The sequence below is a fragment of the Littorina saxatilis genome, linkage group LG8 (genome assembly GCF_037325665.1).
Source record: "Littorina saxatilis isolate snail1 linkage group LG8, US_GU_Lsax_2.0, whole genome shotgun sequence".
NCBI lineage: Eukaryota > Metazoa > Mollusca > Gastropoda > Littorinimorpha > Littorinidae > Littorina > Littorina saxatilis.
Window position 1 is genome coordinate 40,495,188 of NC_090252.1, and position 23,440 is coordinate 40,518,627.

General features: G+C 42.2%; 1 protein-coding gene and 1 long non-coding RNA gene across 3 annotated transcripts in view; one reads left to right on the top strand and one right to left on the bottom strand.

Moving 5' to 3' along the window:
- The window catches only part of LOC138973527 (uncharacterized), a 13,809-nt gene extending 9,457 nt beyond the window's left edge, over positions 1–4,352 (top strand). For both annotated transcript variants that reach the window (XR_011458053.1, XM_070346246.1), the window contains 4 exons: positions 697–834; positions 1,393–1,608; positions 2,483–2,593; positions 3,215–4,352. Coding sequence is in view for 1 of the 2 variants with exons in the window: in XM_070346246.1 (XP_070202347.1) it covers positions 697–834; positions 1,393–1,608; positions 2,483–2,593; positions 3,215–3,306 (557 nt within the window). In the remaining variant the exon portion in view is untranslated. The remainder of the gene's footprint in view (positions 1–696; positions 835–1,392; positions 1,609–2,482; positions 2,594–3,214) is intronic.
- LOC138973551 (uncharacterized) overlaps positions 1–23,440 on the bottom strand; it is a 495,333-nt gene that overhangs the window by 128,729 nt on the left and 343,164 nt on the right. The gene's annotated exons all lie outside the window — the stretch shown is intronic.

The window sequence follows — 23,440 nt, forward strand, 5'->3', positions numbered from 1 at the left end:
CTATGCATTGTTTCGTCGGAAAGTAAGCAGATTATGGTATTTAATGACTATCTTACAAGTTGGCAAGCATTAGTAAGTAGAATTGCATATCTTAGATTGCATGATTGTATGAGAGCGACGGAAAGACCGTCTGCTCGAGTTGAACCGGAGCTACCACATGTGTGTTTTTTTTTGTAAATAAAAAGGATATTGAGCAACTTTCGTGGAAATATGGACTGATGATCGAACAACCTCCGAATTCCCCTCCGTGTCTATCAGAATAGCAATAGTCTCGCATGATCTATTACAGATTAAAAAAAACCATATGTACGTTACATTTTGCCTAATAAATGCGCTGTTCTGCATAACAGACTAGTGAGGCGTGAATGTGTTAATTCCATCGTGATTTGAACTTCATTTTGCACATATAAACTTTGAGCTATTGAGGTCCGACATGACATTGATTGGTAGGTTAATATATCAAGTGAGTGATTGTCAACGGTAAATTAGTTAGCAGATCGCTTGATTATAATCAATTAATCGATCATTCAATCAATGATTCAGTCAGACATTCATTCAGACAATCAGTCAATCATTCAGTCATTCAGTAAATATTCAGTGAATGAGTAGGTGTGTGAATGAATGAGTGACTGAGTCAGCATGGTCAGTCAGTCAGTCAGTCATTCATTCAGTCAATCAGCCATTTTCTTTTTTCAGGGAAGAAAATATCATGCAAACACACATCTGTAGATGAGGGTGCTCCTGGTTTTCTAACATGCCTTTTCAACAGTGACTTGCGTCTGACAAGGGATGCTTTTTATGTCCGCTATGCTGCGAATAGGTCGTCTGATTATGGTGAGAAATTGCTTTGTTCAAATTTGTTGTTTTACCCACCGGACTGCGTGATATGTCCTTTTTACTTTATTTTTATTTTTTATTTGCGTTATTGTTTTACTTTGTACTCGTATGTGTTATACATCTGTTGATGGTCTTCTCGTTTTAGTGATTGACGAAGGATAAACTTAACTGTTTAATTAAGAAATGAACGAAAAAGGCAGCAAATCAACAAAAGTCATGTATGTATGCAAGGGCGAAACAGTATGCTGGCGAAGGAGTGCACAAGATTGTGAGAAACTGGATGTTGGAATAGCGCGTCCACATTTTGCATGCTTTTCAAAGAAGTACAAATTATGTGTCAACTGGATCTTTGTGTAGTTTGTCGTTACATGGTATGCATTGATTTTGGGACTTCAACCTCATCAAAGGGGATATTTATAATGCTCTTTCCATAACACCAGATCATATCTTTACAATGCGTTTATATTGTATTTCAGGATACATTCGTTAACAACATCTTCATTATCCTGTTATTCCTGCTTCTCATATGATTCCAGTATGACTGTGTCATTACAGTTGACGTGGCCAGATGTAACTGGCTTAAGGACCAGAGAGAGGAACAGCCATTTTGCATCTCAAATCACGGACATGACGTCACCGTTGACAGCAATGGTCGTAGAGTTCGGATTGATATTCCTGCGGCGACACTTCGCGGACATGGCAACTACTTTTGTGACACAGTTGGTCTGAAGAAAGGAGTCACGGTTGAAACTTGTCAAGTTCGTCTCAGGCGTATGTATAATGAGCTAGCTCAATACCACACGTGTTTAAATTACGTATATGCTTAGCTTAAATGTAAAACGTAAAGTTATTCCAAAACCAAATAGACTACGAACGTTCCAAACCTCAAAAAACAAGAAAGCTATGTTATTGGCACGCTTAATTATTGACAATACAAAACGATGTATCCCCGGATCTTCGACCCAGCGGTCTTTTAAGTGGACAGACAGACAGACAGACAGACAGACAGACAGACAGACAGACAGACAGACAGACAGACAGACAGACAGACAGACAGACAAACACTTATCATACAGAAAGTAAACTTATTTGGTTGCCTCGCTTTTGTCTTCTAAGCGAGTTACTGGACAGTTTGTCAGATAATGTTACTTTCTGTAGAACAAGTGTTTGTCTGTCTGGGTCGTTGATAATTAAATGTCAACATTGCATTAACTTTAATTAATGTTTCATTCTTGTGCAGTTAGGTCTAGGCAGGCTGAAGCTGCATTGGGTTTTATTCTTTGAAGCAGTTTTGACTTTAAGGTTTAATGGTGTGCTTTACTGTGAAATTGTGAAACATGTTAAGTTCTGAAAAGAGTACACCCAAATGTTAGCTTGATATCTTTTTTGTACTTAAAGAGTGTTGTTATTCTCTTTGAGCTACAGTAAAATGTAGGTTAGCATTGTAACGTTTGAATCAAAAATGGACGGGTTCCTTGAAACAGGACACAATCTGAGTTATATGACATCAAAGCATGTTTTCTTAAGAAAGGTCTTTCCCTATTGAGATCTGTGTTTACTCGTACATACATTATATTTAATGATTTGTTTTTCATGTTGTAAATGTCCATATCGTGTGCGTGTATTGATTAATTGTTTATTTCAGAGAAAACAACAACATCTCATCCCCTAATAACAAGATTAACATCAACTACAACCGCCTACAGGCACAAAGGATCTTTCCAAGAGAACCGTGCTACTGAACGAGCAGTACCAAGTAAGCCGCCCCACAAATTAAAAAGTACACATATTTGTGTATGCGTGGACATGTGTGTGTGTGTGTGAGTGTGTGTGTGTGTGTGTGTGTGTGTGTGTATGTGTGTGTGTGTGTATGTTTTGCGTGAGTATTTGTGTGTATGTTTGTGTGTGTGTGTGTGTGTGTGTGTGTGTCTGTGTGTGTCTGTGCGCGCATGCGTGCGTGCGTGCGTGCGTGCGTGCGTGTGGGACAGATAGACAGGCAGACAAAGTGAGAGAGAGAAAGAGAGAGAGAGATTGAGAGTGAGAGAGACTGAGAGAGAGAGGTTGAGAGATTGAGAGAGAGAGAGAGAGAGAGAAAGAGAGAGAGAGATTGAGAGTGAGAGAGACTGAGAGAGAGAGGTTGAGAGATTGAGAGAGAGAGGTTGAGAGATTGAGAGAGAGAGAGAGAGAGAAAGAGAGAGAGAGATAGAAAGAGAGAGAGAGAGAGAGAGAGAGAGAGAGAGAGAGAGAGAGAGAGAGAGAGAGAGAGAGAGAGAGAGAGAGAGAGAGAGAGAGAGAGAGAGAGAGAGGCGAGAAGGTTTGTGTCTGGAGATATCTTTACTAACTATATTGCAAATCAGTCCTAACATTTATTTTACAGATGACCGCGTCGAAAGTGCTAGCGCCGGAATTATCCTGGGGTATTCGTCACTTCTGATGTTCTTCTGCCTCTTCTGTGCCAGGCGTCATTAGTGATGTAACATATAACAATTGAGAAAAAAGCTATCCTATTGTTAAACCCGTCCATGAAGTGCGTACGAACATGAACAACGTTATGCACACGTTTCACATTGTGTCCTATCATTTGGAAGGAATCCAGTCAAACTCATCTGTCTCTCTCCAAGAAACGTACTGCACACTCTGACCACTATGTCATTAACAGTTCAGTTGTTGATGCTTAGGTCACAAAACCAGCTATCATAACTAAACATAACCACAGACTCAATGGACCTAAAACAAAGAGAAAGAAAATTGCATAACATCTTTGAATTCACGGTCTTGTGTGATTAGTATCTGACCTGCAGTTCCCTACTTGGACAATCATTTCTTAATTTCAGGGGCTACCAGTAACTTTAAGTTACTGCCCTTGCTTGTTGATCAGGTTGTACGAAGAAAATACCGGATTATTCGCACTGTACGTGTTGTGATGTTTTGTTAATGATATCGTTTATAGTTTTCATGTTTCATATTTGAACATGTTGTAAAGTGTGCTGGGACCTATTTCAACGCCATGTGCTACCATTGTGCACACTTGTACCACTTGTACGTACAATTCAAACAGTCGTTCTAAATTTGATATTCCATTGTAGACAAATAACCCCAATATGTTTGCAGAATGGCCAGTATAAACGATTTTGTAAATAGCTCTGTTAACCCTTTTTGTTCCATTTGGAAAGTCTCATTTTACTTGCAATTTGTATACATCACGTGTGGGGACTCGAAGTCATTGTGTGTGTGCCTATGACACCTCACACACGTCTACCTTATTCTCTCCTTCATTAAACTTTTTAAAATACAAATTGATTTTTAAAAGTTAATTGCATCTGCTTGTGGCGGCTTACAGATTATTGCTGCTCCTGAAATACTGACTTACACGAATTTCTCTTTCGTTCATCAAGACAGTGATAAGGTAAGATAATGTAAGATCCTGTGTTATTTGTTTAGATTTTGATTTGTAACGTTTTTTGCAACTTAATACATTACTATTTTCTGTGTGCAACTTCGGTAATCCAAATCAACATTCAGAAGACGTTGGTTGATGCAATTACCTATTTGTCATATCAATACTACACATTTTCTACACTCCAAATAAATGACATCATCGCATGTTCACACTATTGCTAAACTCCTTCAACAGACAAAATAAATATATTTACTTAAACGTGCTGATAATAACTCCAAAATATACAATAAAAAAACCGTTTGTAATCATATGTGGAAGTTTGCACCCAGCCAATCACAACAGCACTTACCAAGATCAAGTGATATGTGTGACACTATTTCCTGTCCTAGCATCCGCTGTTGTTTTCCGGCCCTCACTATGACACTGAACTACTGATGCTGATAAAATTGTAAACTAAAGCCCAATCTTTCATTAATTAACTGTAACTGTGACAGTGAACACGATACAACCATGGCGCTGCTTTGGCTCTGGGTTTTTGAGTCACTTGAGAAAAAGTGACTCTATGTAATCGGTCAGTGTTAGTCTGTCCGGCCGGCCGGCCGTCCGGCCGGCCGTCCGGCCGGCCGTCCGTAGACACCACCTTAACGTTGGACTTTTCTCGGAAACTATCAAAGCGATCGGGCTCATATTTTGTTTAGTCGTGACCTCCAATGACCTTTACACTTTAACGATGGTTTCGTTGACTTTTGACCTTTTTCAAGGTCACAGGTCAGCGTCAAAGGAAAAATTAGACATTTTATATCTTTTCTCGGAAACTATCAAAGCGATCGGGCTCATATTTTGTTTAGTCGTGACCTCCAATGACCTCTACACTTTAACGATGGTTTCGTTGACCTTTGACCTTTTTCAAGGTCACAGGTCAGCGTCAAAGGAAAAATTAGACATTTTATATCTTTGACAAAGTTCATCGGATGTGATTGAAACTTTGTAGGATTATTCTTTACATCAAAGTATTTACATCTGTAGCCTTTTACGAACGTTATCAGAAAAACAAGCGAGATAACTAGCCTTTTCTGTTCGGCAACACACAACTTAACGTTGGGCTTTTCTCGGAAACTATAAAAGTGACCGGGCTCAAATTGTATGTGAACGTGACTCATTGTGTTGTGAATAGCAATTTCTTCCTGTCCATCTGATGCCTCATATAATATTCAGAACTGCGAAAGTGACTCGATCGAGCGTTTGCTCTTCTTGTTGTAGTTTTCTTCTTGAAATGGCAGTCTCCGCAAGCCTTTGGAGATGAAAAATGTACGTATTATACTACACACTCACACACTTACAAATACACACATACACACACACACACACACACACATATATACATGCATGCACACACGCACACATACACACACACACACACACACACACACATACCCCACGCACACACACACACACACACACACACACACACCACGACCCTCGTCTCGATTCCCCCCTCTACGTTAAAACATTTAGTCAAAACTTGACTAAATGTAAAAAGAGCACAGAATCCCTCTCTGCACAGAACGCATCTTTACATGCTGTTGACTTGTGGTTTGTGTCCAAGTTGCTGTTTGGCCAAAAAAATAACAAGTCGCGTAAGGCGAAAATAAAACATTTAGTCAAGTAGCTGTTGAACACTGACAGAATGAAACTGAACGCAATGCAACGCAGCAAGACCGTATACTCGTAGCATCGTCAGTCCACAGTGAAATTGACAAGAAGAGCGGGGTAGTAGTTGCGCTGAGAAGGATAGCACGCTTTTCTGTACCTCTCTTCGTTTTAACTTTCTGAGCGTGTTTTTAATCCAAACATATCATATCTATATGTTTTTGGAATCAGGAACCGACAAGGAATAAGATGAAAGTGTTTTTAAATTGATTTGAACAATTTAATTTTGATAATAATTTTTATATTTTTAATTTTCAGAGCTTGGTTTTAATCCAAATATAACATATTTATATGTTTTTGGAATCAGAAAATAGTGGAGAATAAGATGAACGTAAATTTGGATCGTTTTATAAAAAACATTTTCTTTTTACAATTTTCAGATTTTTTATGACCAAAGTCATTAATTAATTTTTAAGCCACCAAGCTGAAATGCAATACCGAAGTCCGGGCTTTGTCGAAGATTGCTTGGCCAAAATTTAAACCCATTTGGTTGAAAAATGAGAGCGTGACAGAGCCGCCTCAACTTTCACGAAAATCCGGATATGACGTCATCAAAGACATTTATCAAAAAAATGAAAAAAACGTTCGGGGATTTCATACCCAGGAACTCTCATGTCAAATTTCATAAAGATCGGTCTAGTAGTTTAGTCTGAATCGCTCTACACACATACACACCCACAGACAGACACACACACATACACCACGACCCTCGTCTCGATTCCCCCCTCTACGTTAAAACATTTAGTCAAAACTTGACTAAATGTAAAAAAAGTCTGTTTACGGTATCCCGACCGACCCTATTTTTTCGCGGGACCCTAGATTTTTTTTTGCATTTGGGGGAGAAAAGAAAAGTCTTTGTTTTTTGGCAAAATAACTTAAAACAAGAGGCGAAGCCTTCAAGGCTCACGTAAGAAATCGACAAACAGTAACACAAACTCAATCACTCCGTCACACATACACACACACACACAGTAAGCATAGGTGACACGGTGCAAGAGTGCGAGACACTAGATCTAGATCTGTCTGTCTGTAGCCTACTTACGGGGACACGACTGCCAGATGGCCAGATCGACACTGCGCTTTCGACAGCGCTTCCTCGCGCAGACACTGGAAACACGCTGTGCAGATTAACCTGTAGGAAATCTCCTTTGGTATCTTCTTTATCTATTTTTCTGGAGCTACGAAACCGAACAATGGGAAATCGTCTTCTCCGAATCGGCGAACTGCAGCTCGGTGATAACTGTATCTATACCACAATCCTTCACGCATTTTGACCTAACATTGACCCCTGACCTGGTCTACATACCACACACGACACAAACCAGTCAGCTGTTTTTACCCCCCCAAAACCCCCCACCACCCGTTTTCTTTGGATACACACTTTAACTACATACGTGCCGACGAAATGTTGATCATTGCTTCAATACTTTGAAGCTGTTGCTTGAATAATAACCAGGTAAAATTAGTATTTCGGTGTTCAGTCAAATGTTAAAGTTTCTACCACAGACATACATACATACGCACGCACGCACGCACGCACGCACAGACAGACAAAAGTTAGCATCGCATAGGCTACACTTACGTGAGCCAAATATGGTTTTATTGGAGAAGAAAAAAAAAATCCCGACCTACCGACCCTATTTTTTTTGCCTATGTTACCGTAAACAGACTAATTTTGTTGTGTGGCTAATACATAATTATACACACTGGACAGATCTATGGTGGTCCACATGATCGCTTACGCAAGAAGTACTGTTCCCGGCTTTAAAGGCACAGTAAGCCTCCCGTAAACCATCACAGATACTGTCAGGCTTTTACACACAGTACAAACACCCTTCCATTTGAACACTCACCGAACGGGAACATCCTTGGTGCCCTACGTAAAGAGCGAGCAATTTTCAAAGAATTAATTTTTCGAATTGTCTCCATCTCAATCGGACCCATCCTGAAATCAGGTCAATAATGAGTTACTTCCCTTCAACTGGCGATAGCCGTGGAGCGATGATTATCAGAATGAATCGGACCGTGGTGCGTTTTGGCGCTAGACCTAACTTTTAAAATCTAAATAATAAATTGACAGCTCGTTACACAAACTTTCTTAAATCATAAAAGAAATATTTTTTTCATCAAGTCAAGATCAGTACAATTCGAAGTTTTGAAAGTTTGAAAAAAGAAAAGCCCGGAAGCAGGGTCACGCAAGGTCGTGGTTTTCGTAGCAGACGGCGGTTTATAGGCAGTCAAAAGCCATCGCTAGAGTTCTTATGAACCACATTCGTTTGTTTCGTGAAAAGTCAGAGGTACATAATAACGTGCTATTGCAGATAAGCTCACAGCGAGCCGCATTCAAATTACAAACTGACGACTGCATTGTGAAAAAGGGAAACTGGATCACACGGGTTCACGATGGCTCAGGGGTAAGATAAACCACGCAAAAATAAATTCTTTGAAAATTGCTCGCTCTTTACGTAGGGCACCTAGGATGTTCCCGTTTGGTGAGCGTTCAAATGGAAGGGTGTTTGTACTGTGTGTAAAAGCCTGACAGTATCTGTGATGGTTTACGGGAGGCTTACTGTGCCTTTAACGCTTTTGTCTTGCTGAAAAATCCCCATTTGTTTATTGTACGCTTCAAAAGCATGAAATCGCCTATGGACTTGCATTAAATGAAAGCGAAAGTTTTCATTTACAAAAGTGTTTGTTTTTTGTTTTGTTGCTTCTACTCCACATACTCTAGCAAAAGCTACATTATTTCACTGGAGTTAAGAGTGGTAGAGCGGGGTTCGTGGTAACACTTCCAACTCCCACCATCCTCCCGTTCTTACCAAACTATACTCGACAAGATTTTTCTCGTACAGTATCAGTATAATTGAGAGAGAGAGAGAGAGAGAGAGAGAGAGAGAGAGAGAGAGAGAGAGAGAGAGAGAGAGAGAGAGAGAGAGAGAGAGAGGGAGGGAGGATGAGGGGGATGGAGGGAGGGAGGGAGGGAGGGACATAGAGAGAGAGAGAGAGAGAGAAGATTGAGAGAGAGAAAGAGAGAGAGAGAAAGAGAGAGATGAGAGAGAGAGAAAGAGAGAGAGAGAGAGAGAGAGAGAGAGAGAGAGACAAGACAAGACACATTCTTTATTAACGAGGGTAATGGTATGAGCAAACAGATGCTTTTTTACATCCAGCCCTTGCCCATGGGAGGGACTAATCTAATGATAATACGTTTTAGAGAGAGAGAGAGAGAGAGAGAGAGAGAGAGAGAGAGAGAGAGAGACAGAGAGAGACAGAGACAGAGACAGAGACAGAAACACTGACATAGACAGAGAGTTTAACATATTTCTGTGTCACCTAACGACAGACTATACTCATCAGCTGGCTCATCAAAGTGAAGTGGTAAATGTGTTCTGCCGTTAACAAGAAATGCACTCTGCCTGTCCTTAGAGTGAAGACTGATCGTTTTACGCTTGCTGATTGATTCTGCCACATGTGTGAATATAATCATTCTCTTACAAAACTGAACCAAAGTAAAAAGCAAGTCGAGTGATTTGAACGTTTCATAATAAACAAAACGATTTTTCTGAAGGGGGCGGGGGGAGGGAGCATTTAATTTCAGACAAAGCGAACGATTTACTAGTACATTAGTCGACCTAGTAGTATTTGTAGCAGACGAACATACAAACCCCAGCATAAAAACAAACAAGTCGCGTAAGGCGAAATTACAACATTTAGTCAAGCTGTCGAACTAACAGAATGAAACTGAACTCACCGCATTTTTACAGCAAGAGCGTATACTCGTAGCATCGTCAGTCCACCGCTCATGGCAAAGGCAGTGTAATTGACAAGAAGAGCGGGGTAGTAGTTGCGCTGAGAAGGATAGCACGCTTTTCTTTATCTCTATTCTTTTTAACTTTCTGAGCGTGTTTTTAATCCAAACATATCACATCTATATGTTTTTGGAATCAGGAACCCACAAGGAATAAGATGAAATTGTTTTTAAATCGATTTCGGAAATTTTATTTTAATCATAATTTTTATATTTTTAATTTTCAGAGCTTGTTTTTAATCCGAATATAACATATTTATATGTTTTTGGAATCAGAAAATGATGAAGAATAAGATGAACGTAAATTTGGATCGTTGTAAAAAACAAATTTTTGTTTTACAATTTTCAGATTTTTAATGACCAAAGTCATTAATTAATTTTTAAGCCACCAAACTGAAATGCAATACCGAAGTCCGGCCTTCGTCGAAGATTGCTGGGCCAAAATTTCAATCAATTTGATTGAAAAATGAGGGTGTGACAGTGCCGCCTCAACTTTTACAAAAAGCCGGATATGACGTCATCAAAGGTATTTATCGAAAAAAAGAAAAAAAACTTCCGGGGATATCATACCCAGGAACTCTCATGTCAAATTTCATAAAGATCGGTCCAGTAGTTTGGTCTGAATCGCTCTACACACACACAGAGACAGACAGACAGACAGACAGACACACACAGAAACACACATACACCACAACCCTCGTCTCGATTCCCCCCTCTACGTTAAAACATTTAGTCAAAACTTGACTAAATGTAAAAAGGTTGAAGCAAGCAGCTGAGATCACCCCCCCTCCCCCCCCCCCCCCCCAAAAAAAAGAAAAAAAAAAAAAAGTTCAACATAATCATTAACTCGTTTCCTAACATTCAAGCCAACAAAGGCATTTGTCATAGACAGTCATTCGATTCCAAGACAGGTTTGAACCGACCCTTTCGTTTAACCATTTCAAAAAAACAACAGCAATAACGCTGTTAGTACTACAGCGCGCTCAACGTTCGCCTTTTTGAACTCGCGATGAGATTTGTTTCTTCTGGTGGCAAGCTTACCGTTAACAAACGCATGCGTACTAGTTAGGATTCCCCCAATTTTCGCGACCTGGACCGAATACTCTCGAAGTCACCACTCCGGCGTTCATGCATAGTGAACAGTTGGAAAGTTAAACTTCGGGAGTTCCCACTTCCGAAAGCGGCCTCTACTTCCAGTGTTGCTGACTTCCTCCTCATGCATACGGGCCCTGACGTGTAGATCTGTTGTAGATTTGAGAAAACATAATAAGGTTGGTTTGTACTAACGTTGCAATCTTGAATAAAATAGTAAGTTTTTGTTGCTCGAGACTGGTATTTTTATGGAGCTTTTCTCAATGTCTGTCCAAAATTGCGCACCATACGAGAGAGGGAGGGAGATAGAGAGGAAAGAGAGAAATTTTGTTTCACATCCACATCAGTTACGGGTTGGTTGTTGATGTAGAAGGATAGCAAAGGAGTCAGGTCAGATCATGCACACAGCACGAGACACTGCAGAGCAGGAGATAGCATTTTACTCATCAGGGTTCTTGCATGCTTACAGTGTGATCTTTCTTGCTATTTTTCATCAATGAACATAATGCCACAGCAAAACATATTTAACCAAATTGTACTTGGTGGTTTATGTTGAGAGTGAAGTTTTAAGATTATCTTTTTAAGAAGTGGAAGTTCAGGCTATCCAAATAATCTAATTTGCAGGCTTAGGTTCCCAGTTAGCTAGCGCACAAAGACCACCAAGTGCAGTGACACATGTGTACAGTACAGAGTAGGGCAACCGAGCTTGACCCATTTGTGCAATTCAATTATAAGTTGATCAAAATGCTAATCGGGTCGATTGAAAATTAAGCAGATAATACCCTCCTGCTGCATATGTTATGCACACATTTTTTCAACAAAGCAACTAATTGTTTACAGGTTCTAGTGTTTATCACAAGAATTATTTTTATTTTTATTTTCAGAAGCCATATAATCAGGATCATTCCACATATCATCTGCATGTGCATACTTCCAAACCCTTGAAGAAGTCAGACATGAGTAATTATATCATGATCCTTTATGTGTATTTATTTCAAATTAAATATTTCAGTAAATACCTCCATATGTTACTAATTCATACCACACAACAATATAGAGAAAGACACACTTAACTGATAATCTGCATTCAAAATTATCACAACACTTCTTTCGACACACACACACACACTTTTTGGAAACCTATTGCTAAAGCTGAACGAACACATTCCAGCATTCATTCTTGTATTCAAGAAACATACAAGTATACACTCTTCTTTTGTCTTTCAATAGACATTTTCCGGAAAAGATTTTGTTTGAGTGTTTATGGAGTAGTTGTATTTCATTTTCTCGATAGTGAGCCAAGATAAACAAAAACAAAGCTGATAGTGCATACTTTGTCAAAGTGTTGGTGTCGGAAATATGCACGCATTCACTGTCAGCATGATAGTTTTGACTGTTGATTGAAAAATTCAACACATGATGGTAGTACTCATGAGCTTGGATGTGCAGGTTTTGGAAAGAACATAATTTAATTGCGAAAAATGTGTATTGGGACCGTGAGGCCTTTCATCACTTGCCTGGACATTAGTATCCCTTGACATAATCACCGGCACGGTGGCCTAGTGGTAAGGTTGGCCTAGTGGTAAGGTTGGCCTAGTGGTAAGGTTGGCCTAGTGGTAAGGTTGGCCTAGTGGTAAGGTTGGCCTAGTGGTAAGGTTGGCCTAGGGGTAATGTTGGCCTAGGGGTAAGGTTGGCCTAGTGGTAAGGTTGGCCTAGTGGTAAGGTTGGCCTAGGGGTAAGGTTGGCCTAGGGGTAAGGTTGGCCTAGTGGTAAGGTTGGCCTAGGGGTAAGGTTGGCCTAGTGGTAAGGTTGGCCTAGTGGTAAGGTTGGCCTAGTGGTAAGGTTGGCCTAGTGGTAAGGTTGGCCTAGGGGTAAGGTTGGCCTAGGGGTAAGGTTGGCCTAGGGGTAAGGTTGGCCTAGTGGTAAGGTTGGCCTAGTGGTAAGGTTGGCCTAGTGGTAAGGTTGGCCTAGTGGTAAGGTTGGCCTAGTGGTAAGGTTGGCCTAGTGGTAAGGTTGGCCTAGTGGTAAGGTTGGCCTAGTGGTAAGGTTGGCCTAGTGGTAAGGTTGGCCTAGGGGTAAGGTTGGCCTAGTGGTAAGGTTGGCCTAGTGGTAAGGTTGGCCTAGTGGTAAGGTTGGCCTAGTGGTAAGGTTGGCTTAGTGGTAAGGTTGGCCTAGTGGTAAGGTTGGCCTAGTGGTAAGGTTGGCCTAGTGGTAAGGTTGGCCTAGTGGTAAGGTTGGCCTAGGGGTAAGGTTGGCCTAGTGGTAAGGTTGGCCTAGAAGTAATGTTGGCCTAGGGGTAAGGTTGGCCTAGTGGTAAGGTTGGCCTAGTGGTAAGGTTGGCCTAGTGGTAAGGTTGGCCTAGGGGTAATGTTGGCCTAGGGGTAAGGTTGGCCTAGTGGTAAGGTTGGCCTAGTGGTAAGGTTGGCCTAGTGGTAAGGTTGGCCTAGGGGTAAGGTTGGCCTAGTGGTAAGGTTGGCCTAGGGGTAAGGTTGGCCTAGTGGTAAGGTTGGCCTAGTGGTAAGGTTGGCCTAGTGGTAAGGTTGGCCTAGGGGTAAGGTTGGCCTAGGGGTAAGGTTGGCCTAGGGGTAAGGTTGGCCTAGTGGTAAGGTTGGCCTAGTGGTAAGGTTGGCCTAGTGGTAAGGTTGGCCTAGTGGTAAGGTTGGCCTAGTGGTAAGGTTGGCCTAGTGGTAAGGTTGGCCTAGTGGTAAGGTTGGCCTAGTGGTAAGGTTGGCCTAGTGGTAAGGTTGGCCTAGGGGTAAGGTTGGCCTAGTGGTAAGGTTGGCCTAGTGGTAAGGTTGGCCTAGGGGTAAGGTTGGCCTAGGGGTAAGGTTGGCCTAGTGGTAAGGTTGGCCTAGTGGTAAGGTTGGCCTAGGGGTAAGGTTGGCCTAGGGGTAAGGTTGGCCTAGCGGTAAGGTTGGCCTAGCGGTAAGGTTGGCCTAGTGGTAAGGTTGGCCTAGTGGTAAGGTTGGCCTAGTGGTAAGGTTGGCCTAGGGGTAAGGTTGGCCTAGGGGTAAGGTTGGCCTAGTGGTAAGGTTGGCCTAGGGGTAAGGTTGGCCTAGTGGTAAGGTTGGCCTAGTGGTGAGGTTGGCCTAGTGGTAAGGTTGGCCTAGTGGTAAGGTTGGCCTAGTGGTAAGGTGTGCCTAGTGGTAAGGTTGGCCTAGTGGTAAGGTTGGCCTAGTGGTAAGGTTGGCCTAGTGGTAAGGTTGGCCTAGGGGTAAGGTTGGCCTAGGGGTAAGGTTGGCCTAGGGGTAAGGTTGGCCTAGTCGTAAGGTTGGCCTAGTGGTAAGGTTGGCCTAGTGGTAAGGTTGGCCTAGTGGTAAGGTTGGCCTAGTGGTAAGGTTGGCCTAGTGGTAAGGTTGGCCTAGTGGTAAGGTTGGCCTAGTGGTAAGGTTGGCCTAGGGGTAAGGTTGGCCTAGGGGTAAGGTTGGCCTAGTGGTAAGGTTGGCCTAGGGGTAAGGTTGGCCTAGGGGTAAGGTTGGCCTAGTGGTAAGGTTGGCCTAGGGGTAAGGTTGGCCTAGTGGTAAGGTTGGCCTAGGGGTAAGGTTGGCCTAGTGGTAAGGTTGGCCTAGTGGTAAGGTTGGCCTAGTGGTAAGGTTGGCCTAGTGGTAAGGTTGGCCTAGTGGTAAGGTTGGCCTAGTGGTAAGGTTGGCCTAGTGGTAAGGTTGGCCTAGGGGTAAGGTTGGCCTAGTGGTAAGGTTGGCCTAGTGGTAAGGTTGGCCTAGGGGTAAGGTTGGCCTAGGGGTAAGGTTGGCCTAGTGGTAAGGTTGGCCTAGGGGTAAGGTTGGCCTAGGGGTAAGGTTGGCCTAGGGGTAAGGTTGGCCTAGTGGTAAGGTTGGCCTGGTGGTAAGGTTGGCCTAGGGGTAAGGTTGGCCTAGTGGTAAGGTTGGCCTAGGGGTAAGGTTGGCCTAGTGGTAAGGTTGGCCTAGTGGTAAGGTTGGCCTGGTGGTAAGGTTGGCCTAGGGGTAAGGTTGGCCTAGTGGTAAGGTTGGCCTAGGGGTAAGGTTGGCCTAGTGGTAAGGTTGGCCTAGTGGTAAGGTTGGCCTAGGGGTAAGGTTGGCCTACGGGTAAGGTTGGCTCAGCGGTAAGGTTGGCCTAGTGGTAAGGTTGGCCTAGGGGTAAGGTTGGCCTAGGGGTAAGGTTGGCCTAGTGGTAAGGTTGGCCTAGTGGTAAGGCGTCCGCCCCGTGATCGGGAGGTCGTGGGTTCGAACCCCGGCCGGGTCATACCTAAGACTTTAAAATTGGCAATCTAGTGGCTGCTCCGCCTGGCGTCTGGCATTATGGGGTTAGTGCTAGGACTGGTTGGTCCGGTGTCAGAATAATGTGACTGGGTGAGACATGAAGCCTGTACTGCGACTTCTGTCTTGTGTGTGGCGCACGTTATATGTCAAAGCAGCACCGCCCTGATATGGCCCTTCGTGGTCGGCTGGGCGTTAAGCAAACAAACAACAACAAACAACTTGACATAATCAAGGTTCATGAGGGTCGGCGGTCAATAAAACCCTAAGTAGATTTGTTTCCAAGCATCGTCAACTGTAATGCTGCTCCTGGGCCTAAGTTTTTTATTCACTGGTCCATATGTTTTCTGATTTGAAGCACTGTTGTGACCACTGGCTAGTCAGCCTGCTATCTGAAACACTTTTGACATGTTGGAGGCCCTCTGATTGAAATAAATATTATAATAAATCTTGAAGAAGTTGGCGGTTGAGCGAAATCCACTTCCTGTCCACTATATAGTTCTTGCACCCTTCAGACTGTTGCTGAAACAATCTGTTCAGAAAATCATTAGTGCGTGTCTTAAGACAGCTTTTTTCTTTCACATCTCCATCTACTTATTCGCTTTGCTTTAGTAGTACACTGACTCTCTGTTCTCAAATAAAACAAGTCGCGTAAGGCGAAAATACAATATTTAGTCAAGTAGCTGCCATTTTTCAGCAAGACCGTATACTCGTAGCATCGTCAGTCCACCGCTCATGGCAAAGGCAGTGAAATTGACAAGAAGAGCGGGGTAGTAGTTGCGCTAAGAAGGATAGCACGCTTTTCTGTACCTCTCTTTGTTTTAACTTTCTGAGCGTGTTTTTAATCCAAACATATCATATCTATATGTTTTTGGAATCAGGAACCGACAAGGAATAAGATGAAAGTGTTTTTAAATTGATTTGGACAATTTAATTTTGATAATAATTTTTATATATTTAATTTTCAGAGCTTGTTTTTAATCCGAATATAACATATTTATATGTTTTTGGAATCAACAAATGATGGAGAATAAGATAAACGTAAATTTGGATCGTTTTATAAATTTTTATGTTTTTTTACAATTTTCAGATTTTTAATGACCAAAGTCATTAATTAATTTTTAAGCCACCAAGCTGAAATGCAATACCGAACCCCGGGCTTTGTCGAAGATTACTTGACCAAAATTTGAACCAATTTGGTTGAAAAATGAGGGCGTGACAGTGCCGCCTCAACTTTCACGAAAAGCCGGATATGACGTCATCAAAGACATTTATCAAAAAAATGAAAAAAACGTTCGGGGATTTCATACCCAGGAACTCTCATGTCAAATTTCATAAAGATCGGTCCAGTAGTTTAGTCTGAATCGCTCTACACACACACACACACACAGACACACACACACACAGACACACGCACATACACCACGACCCTCGTTTCGATTCCCCCTCGATGTTAAAATATTTAGTCAAAACTTGACTAAATATAAAAAGGAACAAAACTAAAAACAGAGGAAACAAACACCACCACCACTACAAACAAGAAGAACCTGAAGACAAGCAGTTTTGCATAACGCAAACATGTGCATAACTCAGAATGGTAATTAGACAGGTAATCAATCATGTCTAACAGTCAATTCCTAGAAGTGTGTAACTTTAATAACATAATTATAACAACTGAAGGGAATACTCGTGTGGCTCACCTTCGTCGATTTTTTAACTCAAAAATTATCTGGCACTTTGACTCCACAAACAAACGATAAATATCTGCTTCTTATATAAGCCCTGTCTTGAAACTTGAACGAGATCAACCAGACGTGATTCATGGCTAGACATGGAAGTGTAATATGTTTGAAAAATCTTGCTAGCTAAATACAAATCAAAGAAAAGGACAATTCCCCATAGTTTTATATACTGACCTTATTTGCTATGACTTTGACATTTCATTATGGCCTACCAAGTGTGCATCATGACTGTAGGTTATGAATCCAAAGAGGATGTGAATTTTAAAAGCTGTAGGTTCAAAAACGATTTTTTATAAATGACTGGAACATTACCTTTCGGCTGCCGGTGTAACACAAAATTTTTACTCCACGAAAAATTTACTCCGGAGTAAATATTTCGTACGAAATTCTTACTCCGAGTACACTTTTCGTACGAGAAAAGAACTCCCCAAGGCACGAAAAAATTACTCCCTCCACGAAATTGTTACTCCCCAATTTTTTTACTTCCAGTAAAAATCTCATACGCAAAAATGGGATGCGGGCGAAGGGATAATGCCAATAAGTGATCTCGCACACACGAATGTCGCGCTACCCTCCTTCCACCCCTTCCACCACCAAGAACTAACAGGGGACAAGGGAGTAAAAATATCGTACACCTGGCATGGGAAATTAAATTGCTCGTGTTGAGGTGAAGTAATTTATTCGTTATTTATTCGTCAGGGGAGTAACATTTTTGTACGAAATGTTTACTCGGAACTCACCTGTCTTGGGAAGTAATTTTCTCGTGCAATGGGGGAGTGCTTTTTTCGTAAAGGGAGTAACTTTTTCGTACGAAATGTTTACTCCGGAGTAAAAATCTCGTGGGAGTAATTTTCTCGTGTTACACCGGCCACACAGACGGCCACTACTCAGTACTGAGACTCCGGCAATTGGCATGTGTCAAGCTAGGCGCTTTCCCATCCCACTGCAAAATAAGACATTCTGAAATTGTGGAAAATCAGCTACAGCACAACCTCTAAAGTATGATCAGCTGCGAAAAAAAAGCAGTGCGATGCTTGAGCTTCATTTCAGTTTAATACGAAACTAATTGTACAAATTAAAATAGATATGAAATGAAAACAATGCACAGCACCTGAAATCAATGCTAATTTTTTTGTGTGGCATACACATAAAAAGCTACTATGGCATATGTGTCATCTCAGGATGTGACATGCTCAAGCACTTTCCACAGGTCATGAGAACTAGTACTGTAATAAGGTCGTAACCCCGCATTAACGCGTCTTTCAGCTTGCAGAAATCGCTCTGGTCATCTCGCAGCATCGCAGAAAAGATTGTCAACGCTTTTCCGGCTAACAGTGCTGATAGAATCATTGCCCACTCTGGTTTCGGCCAGTTCTGGCTGGAGGCAAATGATTCAAAACGACTTATGTACGCGTCAATGGAGTCGGTCTCCTCCGAAAATTGAGGTAGTTTCGGTCTTTACTGCCGAGCAATGAAACTGAGTAGCCGAACTCAGTGAACTCGCCTGATCAGACTCTCGTTCCGCCCTCACTTTCTCAAGTTCAAGTTCTCTTTCCTTTAGAACCTGCTCTTGTTTCAATTTCTCAATGTCAACTTCTGCCTTCCGGTGCATTAGTTCTAATTGTTGCATTTCGTACTGCCTTCTCTCGGCTCTTTCTGCCCCCTCTGAATTTTGCTGCTCTTCTACAAATTTTCACAACTCCTCCCCCGAAAAACCAAGCTCCTTTCCCTGATTCATTAACTTCTCCAAAGGGGTAAACGTTTCTTCTGTCATTTTGCTAAGGGTTCCCGTATCTCACTGTATAAAAAACGCTGGCGCTGGACCCGAGTACTCTTCAGACTGGCTCGCTCCCCCAGTATGAAAGTTTTTGTCTTGTGCACGTGGATTTAAAAAAAAAAATTTTTTAATTTATTTTACACAATTAAAAAAATTATTAGAGTAAAATAAAACATTAAAACGTTCATAATAAACAATAGTAAACAAGAATTAAAAAAAATAATAAAAAATAGACCGCCCATGCCGGGAGGGCTTGGATTTAAAAAAAAAAAAATTATTTATTTATTTTACACAATTAAAAAAATTATTAGAGTGAAATAAAACATTAAAACGTTCATAATAAACAATAGTAAACGAGAATTTAAAAAAAAATTAAAATAAATATAGACCGCCCATGCCGGGAATCGATCCCCGATCACTTTGGCCATAGACTCGCTCGTGCTCTCTGTCTCTCTTTCACCGAGACCAAACCCTGCATTGTAATTTCTTTGTCGAGACCATTTCCCCACCCGTTGTCTGCCTTGCACTGAAATCATGCTTTTCTCGTCACTGCGGGACGTGTTCGCCGCTCAAGTCTCCCCTTTAGTTCAGGCTGTTCGCAAAGCGACCAGCCTCCCACCGCAAAAACTCCCACCGTTAAGAGTGGCTTTTGTGTTTTTTGGGGCATTTAGGTCCCAGGTAACATTATGAAGTTTTAATACGATCAATCGGACCTATTATCAAGTTAGTGTATCAACTTTTGAACGAACTGCGCCCAGTAGTTTCCCAGCAATAAGCTGTTAAGTCGAGACAGACAGACAGACAGACAGACAGACACACACACACACACACAATTAAAGTCTGTTGGACCCTAGTACTGCGTACTCGGGGATTATAATATTATTACATGTACTACAACAGCTTAATATGCGTGTGATAAACTCAAGACTACTTGTTAGATGATCCCACGATTGACAAAAGGGTCTTTCCTGGCAAAATTGCATTGGCATAGATAAAAATAAATGTCCACCAAAATACCCGTGTGACTTGGAATAATAGGCCGTGAAAAGTAGGATATGCGCCGAAATGGCTGCGATCTGCTGGTCGATGTGAATGCGTGATGTATTGTGTAAACAATTCCATCTCACACGGCATAAATAAATCCCTGCGCCTTGAGTCCGAGCCGGGGGGCCCGGGTAGCTCAGGTGGTAGAGCACTGGACTTGTGATCGAGAGGTCGCTGGTTCGAATCCGGGCCGGGACGGACACGGGTCAACTTTATGTGCAGACCCAGAGACGGTATCCATCTCCCACCCCCGTGTCACCACAATGGCACGTTAAAGATCTTGGTCATTCTACCATAAGTGCAGATGGCTGATACCACCTAAACACGCACACATCAAAAGCCGTGAGGGCGTAAAACTCGAATCGTATAAACCAATTCATGTCCAATATAGGCAATTAAGACCTAACGGACAATAAGCCCCTTACAATTTACTTTTAGAGTCCGAGTCTGGAGATACGCGCGCGATATAAGACTTCATATAATAATAATACAAGACCGGAATCTTGGAGTACCTTGCACTCAAAATTCAAGGCAACAGATATCACTCTCCTCCTGAAGATACCTTGGATAGTATGGCGTCTTTACTATTATGCCTAAGGTTAGAGCTCTGCCCTCAATCACTGTGGATTGCCTTCAGGTTATACATCAACAAAACAACACAAACATTTATTACGAAGAACTGTGGGAATTATGGCCAAATTACCCTCAGTGGAACTTTTCCTAGCACTATCACTAGTGCTAACTTCGCCCTCCCGCCTGTGACAAAGAGTGTGGGCCAGATCCTGGCAAGCTCGCCAATAATTGTCAAAGGTGGGTTACCTGAACATTGACAATGACGAAAGAAAGATTGTGTGTGTGTGTGTGTGTGTGCGCGCGCGCGTGGGTGTGTGTGTGTGTGCGTGTGTGTGTGCGTGCGTGTGTGGGTGTGTGTGACTATGTTTGAATTTATTCGGATTTAGTTCTCTTTCCTTGTTTCTATTATGATTGTGTAAGTGTAAAGCGCTCTGGGCTTGTCACCACGAGGTTTACGCGCTATATAAGTAATCGTTATTATTATTATTATTAATGTTTTGATAGGGATGTAATATTTTGGAACAATGATATTTTCTAACGCTTCAATCAATCAATCAATATCGCGCGTATTCCGTGGGTACAGTTCTAAGCGCAGGGATTTTAATTTTTTTAATTTTTTTAATTTTTATGCAATTTATATCGCGCACATATTCAAGGCGCAGGGATTTATTTATGCTGTGTGAGATGGAATTTATTTTACACAATACATCACGCATTCACATCGGCCAGCAGATCGCAGCCATTTCGGCGCATATTCTACTTTTCACGGCCTATTATTCCAAGTCACACGGGTATTTTGGTGGACATTTTTATCTATGCCAATACAATTTTGCCAGGAAAGACCCTTTTATCAATCGTGGGATCTTTAACGGTCACACTCCAATGTAGTGTACACGAAGGGACCTCGGTTTTTCGTCTCATCCGAAAGACTAGCACTTGAACCCACCACCTAGGTTAGGAAAGGGGGGAGAAAATTGCTAACGCCCTGACCCAGGGTCGAACTCGCAACCTCCCGCTTCCGAGCGCAAGTGCGTTACCACTCGGCCACCCAGTCCACACTTGAGTTATATAAACTAGACACGCACGCGCCCACTCAATTGGACATCTTTTAGCTTCTTCCGTACAACATAGAAATGTGCATTCGCATTCTCATCAACATAAACACATTTTCAAACAATGTAAAGTTAATTCAGTTCACTATTGACCAAATAATCTTGAACTATAAACACAAACTAAAATTTAACAAACACTAAAGTTTCCCGGGAAAACAACAGAAATATAAAATATGATCTTTCACCTTACCTGGCCAGGTTTTTAACTACTGCACTGATTTCGCACAATCACACACACACACACACACACACACACACACACACACACACACACACACACACACACACACACACACACACACACACACACACACACACCAATGTCACAATATCTTTCTTCGAGTCTCGGATATGGAATGTTGGCGGTGGTCCTCTGCTTTCAGTGGATGTCTATATCTCAGTGTGGTCGGTGCACTTTTGGGTTCACTGAATAGATGATATATTACACACTTAAATCACCTGTCAGCGTCACCCCGGTAATTACTTTGCTACCCCCACTTTCTCTTCTAGTGTCTGGTTTATTCTTTGACACGCTCTCTCTCTCTCTCTCTCTCTCTCTCTCTCTCTCTCTCTCTCTCTCTCTCTCTCTCTCTCTCTCTGTTTAAGCCAATCAGAAGAGGCCTTAAGGTGGCCTTATTTGGGGTTGCTCTTGAGCTCTGATTTGACGGCTCTTTTGAGGTCCTGGGTGCAGTGAAACTTGTTGGCAACAAGTCTGATTTTCAAAGGGGTGTAATCAGGTCTAAAGAACATGTGATGCAAAAATGAGATCAATTGGTCTTTTAGGAATGGAGTTACGGCCCTTCTTTTGTGAAGACTAACATTTTCATGAAGGAGAAGGGCAGTCTGGGTGTCGCGGACAGTTGTATGTATATATAAGGTTCCTTGGTCGGGCGTTGCTGACAGGTACCTGTGTCAAGGTGGGAAGACCTGTAGCTGGGCTTAGACCAGTGATTCCACGCCTTGCACGCTTTGCACGCATTGCACGGGACGTTCACGGTAGGCTGCGCGCTATTTGTAGAGTTCACTGGTTACCTTGTAGCTGACCGTAAAATTCATAAGCATTTTTTTTCTGTCTCGGCCGAGACCAGATGTTTTTCGAACGGCTGCGAAGTTCGCGTTGTGAATTGTCGTTTGAGTTCGAAGTTTATTTTCAGTAGTAATGTACGTCTACTGGTTGACTTTGTTAAAGTCGGTTGCGTAAAGTGTACGCGATGATATTCATTGGCCTGTGTGAGGTAAGCTATATTTCTTGGTCTAGTTGGATAGACTTTTGTCAGTTTTGCTGAAGGTGAATTAGCGGCCGGTGGCAGGGGACAGGGAACCTACATTAGTTACCAGTTGTACTGTTTTGTCTCGTCTTTGTGTTGTTGTAAATAGTGTTCATCATAGTGTTTAAAAGGAAATCATTATAATGGTAAATTGTATTGTAGAAGGAAACCAAAGTTTAGAGTCATTGTGCTTCCTCCTCATCCCTTATAATAATGATGTCTATTGGAGGAGGAAGTCACGTGTCTTATATTTTTGGGGTGATTATTGACTTTGGCCTTCTAGGCTTTCAGTGTTTACTGTCGAGGACAGACCGGACGGGAAGGTGCGAACCTTAGCTTCTCAGCATGGAGGAGGCACCACCACGCTGCTGCTTGAGCAGCAACTTTGGACCCTCGCGGTGGCACCCCCACGCTGCTGTTTGAGCAGCCACTTTGGATCATCGCCGTGGCATCACTACGCTGTTTTTGAGCAGCTATTTCGTAACGTCACAGCGGCGCAACCACGCTGCTGTTGAGCAGCAACATCGAACCGGCGCCGTCGCTGCAGCGTGTGTGCCGTGTGACAGCTCTCAACCGGGCTGACTCTCTCACCCCCGCGACAGAGACGCAGGTGTCGACCCGAGGGCGCACCCACCCCCCCCTGAATTCGTCGAACGTGTAGCTAAGTACTTTCTTTCAACGATAGATATCATTTATGGAATGAGGAGGGCCTTTAAGACGTACGTTCTTTGTATTTGACTATCCTGATTGTCTCGTATGTCGTTTGTTGACATTATTTGACTGTTGTTTACTTTCTCATGTTCATTATGTTCATCTTCATGTATTCGTGTTAACCTTTCCATCAT